The sequence below is a fragment of the Tubulanus polymorphus genome, chromosome 3 (assembly GCF_964204645.1).
Source record: "Tubulanus polymorphus chromosome 3, tnTubPoly1.2, whole genome shotgun sequence".
NCBI lineage: Eukaryota > Metazoa > Nemertea > Palaeonemertea > Tubulaniformes > Tubulanidae > Tubulanus > Tubulanus polymorphus.
In genome coordinates, this window is record NC_134027.1 from 6944268 (window position 1) to 6953892 (window position 9625).

The following is a 9625-nucleotide window of genomic DNA, read 5'->3' on the forward strand; positions in this document are numbered from 1 at the left end:
ATTCTTTATATACCAAATTACTTTGACGTCGTAATCAGATTCTTCAATGGATTTTTGCATTTTTATGATACAGGGAAAAGATGAATAATATGAACGTGGAGCCAATCCGTCCGCGTGCCCACTCGGCACCATCGGTGGCACTGATGAACACTCGCGGGAAAATGACCAGAGGAAGTCCGCTTCATGCCGGTGGATATCAACAGATCCAAAGTGTCTCTCGAAACAACCTCGGTTCCACCGGTCACCTGCACGATCTCGTCTGCAACCATCGAGGCGCCACGACCGGTCGCCGATTTACTCGAAGACAATCAACTTTACAACAGCATAAAGAGAACATGGAGCTTCGCTGCTGTAGAATCACCGTACTGCTGGTTATCATGCAGACATTCCTTGGTATCATAATTACTGCTCTCGGATTTTACCTACGAAGGCTAACTTTGTCTATTCCACTGATCGAAACGCCGTTTTGGGCTGGAATTCCGGTAAGTCTAAAAATGTCAGATAAGAATAGGAAACATCATCTGTGGGGATTCAACTGTGAATAATCTGTTCCATGTATCCAGTGATGAATAAACGAACGGGGCGAGCCCCTAAGTTGGATCGAGTAACCCGATGCCCCTCTCTTCGCCCTTTTTTAATTGGGTCAGGTTACGTACCGAGATTATCGGGGTGGAAATGATAAACCTCTCGGAAACCAAGTTCTATCCACGAAAATTGCGAAAATTCTATAATTCAATTGGCAGGATTAGAGGATACCGTCGTACCGCTGTAAGACGGTGCAGCTAACGTGTTTTAGTTATTAATGTCACTTCAATTTTTGCGCTTGTGAAAACTATAATTAATCAAGCGTCGTAGTCGATTTATCGCGTTATGATCAACGCGTGCACTTGACGAAAGGTTCAGGATAAGTGATTCGCTATGCTGCGAATGACTTGAGAAAATCGGGCGAGAAACTGCGTCGACAAAAGGTCATTAATCCACGATTTGTTTCCTCAAGTGGAAAAATTCATGCACAGGTAGGTATGGTGGGTCGGATGCGTCGAGAACCTATATGTGGCTATATTATCGACACAACTTATCTGACACGTCGTGACGAAACACGAAAAAAGTAAACGTTTGGGATTTATGACTTCTTTGATGGTAAAATCCGAATTCCAAAAATGTTTTTGTTCTTGTTAACCTGATTGAGGAATAAAAATGAGCCCCGATGTAGGCCTATGCGTAATTCTGACACCCGATTTCTATTACGGAAACCAGTGACGATTTGCGTGCGAGTTTCACCCCGTTTTATTAGGGGCTATTCCGTGCGCGTTTTCTAGTAAAAACCACTGGAGGCATCACGCAATATGGCGCAATTACTATCAGATATTCTGAATATAGAATATTCAATATCCATTGCCCCATGTGCGAGATCGTTTCCTCGGTGAATACTGATAGGATTTTCGCATTTTAATTATTTGCTAACAGGAATCTTTTCATCCATCTTTATAATAGCAATCCGCAAATTAGAGCGATGAACCATGCGAATAGATCTCGATAATTCATTGATAGACGTTTTCAATTTCATCTTTATTTAATCATCTAATGATAAACGCTTTGTACAGTTCACTACGTATTGTGCAGAGATAAAAAGTCCACCGAGATTATTGCGTTTGAGGCGCGCGAGAGTTTATAAACGCGTCGACTCTTTTGGGTGAACTACAATTTTGACATATATTGAAATGCACCACGTGTCCTCCGATTTTATTATCATTTCGTGTTACCTATATGTTATACAAATTCGCAATGTTCCTCGCCGAGGGCCTTAACTATACTGAATAATTGAATGCGATGTTAATTAGTGCGTGTGTTTGGCAGTCTCGTTTTATGATCTGCGAAGCTAACCTATACTTTCTCAACGAATCCCTCCACGTGCCCACTTCTTCAATAGTTCAACCAATATTGATGAATATAACCCTCTTATTGTTATTGATGTAAAATGTTTATGCGTTGTAAATACGACTTGTAAATACATGCATCACTCTGTACATCTCGACCCGAAATGGTGTAATAAGTACGTATAACAATAAATAGACTATTGAATTGAATAACCATCAACTGTTGATAATGAATTACATACGTTTATACAAGTTGTATACGTTTAATGTAAGTTAATTATAAGTTGTATAAGGTGCAGGTGATTGTTTTGCCGAATAAAAATGGAAAATCCTGACCCAATGGCGTCATCACGCGAGTGGAGGCTTCAGAAGGCGAATCGGTCGTAGTGTCAATCAACTACGCGTTTTAGACGAAAGCAGAATTTTACGCACACGAACTTCTTGATCAGATAAGGATATCTACTAGATTGTTATTTTCATCGGTTTATATCTGCATAACGACCCTTCACCCACATTGCCAACCTCTGGTGCTATAATCCCGGGCTATATATGCACCGAGGCGGTTTAAGTAGTCATCAAGATGTACATTAGTAGCCATTAGCGCTTTATGGCTAAACGGCCCATATTAATTCAACGGTGGACATTGTTTGAGGTTGTACTGGCCGGATAAATGGGTGACAATCTATCCCATTGTGCGCGCGTATTCGTGGTAATTATTGCAGTATATATATACGCGCATAAATAAAGCAATCAGAAACCTAGCGAGTATATGTTACAGACATATATTCCTTCGATTAATCGACAACTGCCCCATATATGAACAAACAGGACTAATTTACCGCGTGAAAAACTACATTAATTTCTAAAATTACAAATAAGATCGCAGATAGAGAATTTACGCACTTCCATCGCATTCACACGATGTATATCTAGTTAACGTCTGAATAGTCGACAAATATACAATGAATATTACAAAATTACTGAATCGTCAATCCTCGAGCGATGACTAAGTAAACTAACTGACCAATACAGCTTTCGCGTTCAATTCTCCGAATGATTCCTTGCGTACGAATTTCCTGCGCCTTCTCTGATATGCGCGAAGAGTGAAAACGTTGAAACGGAAAAAGAACGCAACCGTCTGCGAGCCGATACGGTATAATTTTTCTAGCTCGAAATTCCCTTCGATAGAGAATTGATGTTTGTTGTTTTTAGCATGCGACGCACGCTGATCGCTTCAAGTGAAGTAATTATCGAAGCTGGGCTAGGAAAAACGTTGAACAAGTCATTTAGCATCACAAAACCCCCAGAGGTCTAATCTATCAGGCTCCTCGAGACATCAGAAAAGGCCAGCTTCGACTGATTACATTTTCAAGCAAAAGTGCCAAAGGTCTACAATTTAATTGATAAGCGGGGTATATTATACCCTACTTAATGCATGGAAATTTCTTGTCAATTAAATCTAGATTCGATGATCTGCCATTTCGACTTATCATTAGGAGAATATTGGAAGTAACCTTCACTTGAAAAGAGATCTGAGAGATGTGCTGATATTTCCAAGTATCAATTCTAGTTTTCGATCATTATGCGTATTTTAAGGTCAAATACGTACGCGTTGATACATAAGAAATACAACGACCGAATTTCTTTCCAATTCTAGATATCATTGATCACTGTCCAGATTCCTGTCATCAATTCTTTTTATCATTATGAAGTGTCATGAAATTCGAATATTGATGACGGAAATAATCTATTTGTATGTCAATCGAATTTTGAATCTAAGCTGGAGGTTTAACTGGTCGGTTAAAAGTTTGGATAAAGTAGGTAGAAGAATCTTCATTTCGATAAAAGTATTTCTTGAAATTCTTGAAATTGCGTCAAAATGAATCGCAACGATTTAACCTCAAATGTCGAACGTTTATACACGAAGTTCGGCATTTGAACTGATCGGGATCGGTGGGTGATATTGTAAGCATGGTCAGTCGCTTCATCCGTGACATTTAGTATTATTATATTTATGCCCAGGGAGTTGAGTTGACTGAGATGCAACTAACTCTCCGCTACGGCTGCGATACCAGTCGGCAGGGAATCTGTAATATGAGACCGCTACATGATGAATATTCATCGCCCAGTTTTTGACACTGTCTCGTGTCGTCGTCGGCCACAAGGATAAATGTACGTCAGCGACAGTATTTCGCGAGATAAAAGCGTCATATTCCGAATAAAAAGTGAGGGTTACCGTTGCGTGGATGCGAGTACTGAGCAGTATAGATCAGCGCTTCTCGAATCAAATTACGAAAGATAACTATTGCGCTATATATCGAATTTTTAGATTTCGAATAAAGATATTCTCTGATAGAAAAAGGTGGCTGAAATTAAATTGCCCAAATCATCAATTAAAGAATATCATCTCCCAATAATTTGTAGTTAAAAGATCCTTTGTCTTCTAATTAAATTTCACAAGTCATGACCGACGGCAAAACCTTAAAACGAATCGGTTATCAAACAAAACTCTTCATTCTAAGTCTCACACCCCTGGAACCCGGTAACAACTTTTAAACGTCGGAATAAATTACGCGAATATTTTTTGCGTAAATATTCGGTGCACATTCTCGCATCCAATCGAATCGAATTCCCGCCCGATCGTGCAAACTCTAAAATCAGTCCTGGAGCTGTGTGTAAATGTAAATTCTTCACTGCGAGGAGGCATATCCAACATCTGTACTTGACGACGGCATAATAAGTCGACCTGCTGATGAAATTAAACGTTTGTCAGGCACGTCGATCTCGCGCTGACAATACCTTCGTCTGTTGTGCGTTTGATGTCGAAATCCGAATAGACGTCACATGGTGATCTACGGTGCGACGCCTTGTATTTGTAGATGAGGCCAGAATGTCACCAGCGTGCAAGAAATAATGCAAAATTTATTCAAAATATCAGACGTAAACAATGCCATTAATATGAAATCTGTAAAATCGATGTAATGGTGTCAAGGGATGTAACTTGACATCATATATATACTTCGCTTGTTATATATACTAACGAAATATTCGCTACAGATCAGAGCGAGCATTGGACTCTTGTGACGAACAAGGGATAAACGAAATGAACAACGACCCCACTGATCCAAAATATAAACCAACATGGCTGAGCTTTACTATACATCTAACAAATTTAAACCGGTCTTAGGCCCATTGCATAGGGCGAACGATGAACGCTTTTCGGCGATTTCGTTTTGCCGCATGCGTTGAAATCAGGCCACGCACACAGAACGACGTTTTTCCGTGTAAGTTTTAAGGATCCAAATCCATTTTGGCCTCACGCGTACGGACTGGATGCTGAGGTTTAGTTGATACTAATCTTACAAAGCTGGGCCCAAAATCGGAAAGTCATCGATGTAGAACAATTTCTTCGAAATATAAATTGTCGATGAAACTGTTGTTGGTTTTGTAAAGGGCACAGTGATCCTGTGTGTCCGGCATCACTGTTACGTTAGTTATTTGTATAGCTTTTGTAATCTTTGTTTTATTCTCGTCTCACTATCGGATTCATTAAGTCGACGCACTTGTTTCGCGCCTAATAGATAAGAAATCAATAACAAAAGAAAATTGGGGATGAAATCATCTATTTCGAGAAGAAACTATCTGATGCGACGTGACTTCGACACGGGATTCGAGTGAAGCTATATAGTCTAGCATCAATTACTCGTGATGTTTCGTTTAGAAATCGAATGTTGATGATGTCTGTTAAAATGAGTAATTCATCGCGCTGAACCATTTGTTCATCTTTCGCCAATCTAGTCCGTATATTAGATTTTTGGATGTACTCACAAAAGCAATGTGCACATGCGTTTAGAATTTCTTTTTGCAACATAAAAACGGTTACAATGTTTATATACAGTATGCGATAGTCAAGGGGTTCTGTGTGAGTCGATGTGCACTTCGTCACCAACATTGGCGTTTCAAAATAACAATTGAATTTTTGCGTTCATTTTGTGATTAGATATATTTCATATTTGATAAATTTTGATTATCATTTTTGAGAGGATGCGCCCTACGTCAGGGGCTAGACTGGTTGCCAGCCAATTCAATTCAATTATCGGTCACTTCAAATCCAAAATAACTTTATTCATCATAAATATTACGCATATAATTTATACCATACCGTATTATATATTTTGTCGTCAATGTCAAGCAATATATGTTATTCTTCAAAGTGTCAATAAACGTTCAAGTAAGTTTTCTTGTGATGGATTATAGGAGCTATACGCCGTGTAGAATCGCTCGGCGCCTGTTGCTTTTTCATGCTCTGTGATCCGAAGAAGAGCGTTCACGCAAAAACCATTTGCATGAAATATGCCTTTTTATGGCGGCAGTGCGAAAAGCCACCGGTAGATCGTCTAAAATTTGACAGTTCATAAACAACCGCACGATATTATTGTCGTCAGCGATATATAACCAGTCTTTGCTGGTACTGAGATCATGATTGATTCTGTGCACTGGAGAGCTATACGAGACTGTCGCGAGGAAACCTGTTTCAGCACTCGTAATTTTCTCCGAAACCAACCAGTTAATTGCGAGCGAACATCGTTTTATACGGTTGTAGTTTCTTGAAAGCTCGTTTCGCTACGAATAACAGAATCTGCGACTGAGGAAAAAACTCGCGTTCAGACGAACATTTTCGATATGTGAACGACGTGGCCGTGTCGGTCAGAGTTAATCATTGGCGTCAAAACATTCTCGCTCTGATGCGTTCCCCTGGGCACATTGTTACATCGATAACGAACTGGAAAAAATTGCTTAGTTCGAATAACCATCCCGAATCATTTCGTATTTTCTCCGATGAATATTGAAAAAATATGACATTTTGTGTGCTATCTAAACTGTCTTGGCTTTATTCCTATCGGTCACACAAAATCAGAACACCGTTCGGATCGTTGTTCTCCAAATGTTTTGAAATCAGGCAAGATTTTCGGGCACGATTTTTAAATTCTATCTATTTCTAACCAGCACGCCTAGAAACTACCCCGGAAACTACCAGAATCAACACGAAACAGCAATTAATCCCGCTTACGGACAGCATCTGGTACTCTTATAGAGTTATAATGTCATAGTACTATCTTGTTTCCCGAAGTCGTTATTTTCACTCGATATTCTCAGAAGGTTCAATAACATTGTTAATGCTGCTCGATATGAGATTATTAATGTACGATTATCATCTTTATTATTTTGCAGCTATCGTTGGCAGGTGCGATCGGCATGTACTTGTGCGCTTACGACTTCAAAGTTTATACGGGGAAAAAGAGGATATATTCTATTAAGGTGAGAAAGTGAGATTTCATGGTTATTCGAGCTTTTTAATGAAGGTTTTTCAATTTAGAACAAAATTGAATGTTTTCAATCTCTATACTCGGAGTTTTGAATTACCAAGACTACAATAACCCTATATATATATATATATATATATATATATATATATATATATATATATATATATATATATATATATATATATATATATATATATATATATATATATATATATATATATATATATATATATATATATATATATATAGTTTATCCAAAACAATTACTTTCAAGAATAGTCGGACACGACCTTCGTTCTTATGTCTCCGTTGGTAAACAGAACGTGTGCAGAATCTATATACAAAGTGGTGTTGACAGGTTGCTTTTTATTTGGTTTGTTCTATTTTCAGGCGGTTTGTGCTGTGATATCCTCGACGTGCGTTGTCGCCTGTCTTGTCGGTAGTGTTTTCACTGGTATTCACGGACATCGTATCGCCGCATACACGATATGTGACCGTTTAAATAGCTCGTGTATTTGCTCTCTGCAGGAACCCGAGCCATCGGTAAATCGTCGTATGTTCGTGTACGAAGGGATGAAACGTTGTACTTTAGTATTTAGCAGTCTAAAGGATTATTTGATATTACAATGTGCGTTAAACACTGTCGCCAGCGGAGTCTCGTTATGGTTCGTGTTGCTTCTCTGGAGGTCCAGATACCGGCCATTCTACGGTGGATTGAGATTGTTCTCGTACAGCGCCAACCAGCCCAGTCATCCGTTGACTTATAGCCCGACGAGTGAAACGCGCGCAGCAGTTCGAAAATCAGCCGTTAATAATCAACAGCATAGTCCAATAACTCATAATCCTCCGATTGCAAATAAAACAAACCTAACACCTTCGCCTGTGCTTCAACACACTTCCAGACCGTTTCCGTCGCGTCCAGTTTACATTCGAAATAGTATTCTTGACGACTTCGACGATTCCCCGGTGATGCAGTTGCACGCGAATCAAAATGACAATGCTCACAAAGCTCAATCTGAAGTATACCCAGAAATCTACGTCAAATGAGAGTCGAAAGTATAACGATGGAACTAGAACTTGTCTAATAGAAGGGAGAACTCAAATTGTGTAAATAATGTGTTTTTCAGATCGGATTCCATGGTTGTGATTAAGCCCTTATGAATGCCTTGGAGCCTCGAGCTTCGGAAATCGTTCCAAATATGTGTTGTATATTTTTTCCATAGTAACACACACATCAGTAGGGACAAGTTGCTCAAAAGTTGGATAAAGATAACCGGCGGATAAATACCTTAGTAAGAATGAACCTTTCATATTCACCATGTAAACTATCATAGTTATATAGCATGGTTGCCTCTAACCAACTTTTGAGCAACACTGGCCCCTGGAATTTGCGAACACTTTCCAGATACATTGTAATAAAGATAAATAAAGTTGCTTCACAAAAATATTATTTTGACTCTTTAACCAAACTCCCATATTTAAACAAATTCTCGTACATACTAAACCGTTTTAAATGGAAATCTATTAAGTACAGTCTGGAGTTACCAAAATATCAATATGTAATGTAACGAAATACAATATTTGCATCAATTGTCTACGAGAATTGTCACGGCAGTTGATTTACGAGCATCGCCATCAAGGAAATTGACTTGATCAGTGATTTCTTGAGGGCCTAACCAAATAGAGAAACGCCAGAATCGCGTTTACTCGCGATGATTGAATGCATAATTTTATATTCGAGCATCTCGCGTATAGCAGATGTTGATTGATACCTTTGATTACTCTGAAGTCGATAACACGGGCATTTAAGTGCATCTACATCCACGCCGGTCGGCCTGATTTCCATCGGACTTAGATAATAAATTATGTGAAACACACGAGCACTGTTCCGATGATGGTCGGCAGCCGAAATGGGAAAACAGTGCATGATCGCGTCCATTACGATTCGCTTTCCAGGTGGGCGTTGAAAATGTCGGTAGTTGTGATTGCTTTTGAGAGCTCGGCGCGCTGGCCTAACATCAAACACCGTTCGATAAATTCTGGCCCAAATAAATGAGACACTTCACCATTTACTTTTAGTAGCAAGTTTAAGCGGTTTAAACCGCTTGCTTTTGAGTTGCGTTCAAATCGTGCGCTAATGTAAAGAACTGACAGAGTGCTTCTCAATTCTTTGAAATGTTCGCCGAATCTCCTACATTATGTAATACACATATTTATAGGAATATTGGGAATTATTGGGATAGAATTCTGTATACGAAATGTATGAGAGGTGTTTTCATTTTGCTTTCAAAAATTCAAAAAAGCAAGATTTTTAACATAGTTAGCCATAGAAAACTCGATATATACATGATGTAAGAAAACGTTCAGATGTGTTTTTTGTTTCCTGACCGATATTCCGATTTTCCGCAAGCTTTTCATTAG

The 9625-nt window shown here is 39.0% G+C and overlaps 1 protein-coding gene across 1 annotated transcript; it reads left to right on the forward strand.

Moving 5' to 3' along the window:
- The first annotated feature begins 99 nt into the window (after positions 1–99).
- LOC141902418 (sarcospan-like) lies at positions 100–8567 on the forward strand. The gene is made up of 3 exons (XM_074790131.1): positions 100–482; positions 7110–7196; positions 7595–8567. The coding sequence occupies exons 1-3, from the start codon at positions 144–146 to the stop codon at positions 8249–8251; spliced, it is 1083 nt and encodes a 360-aa protein (XP_074646232.1). The 5' UTR covers positions 100–143; the 3' UTR covers positions 8252–8567.
- The last annotated feature ends 1058 nt before the right edge of the window (positions 8568–9625 follow it).

Bases quoted from the DNA above. Each gene is read 5' to 3' on its own strand.
- LOC141902418 (XM_074790131.1), top strand. From the start codon at position 144: ATGAACACTCGCGGGAAAATGACCAGAGGAAGTCCGCTTCATGCCGGT. The intron at 483-7,109 runs GTAAGTCTAAAA...ATTATTTTGCAG, and splicing joins CGTTTTGGGCTGGAATTCCG to CTATCGTTGGCAGGTGCGAT. The intron at 7,197-7,594 runs GTGAGAAAGTGA...TTCTATTTTCAG, and splicing joins AGAGGATATATTCTATTAAG to GCGGTTTGTGCTGTGATATC.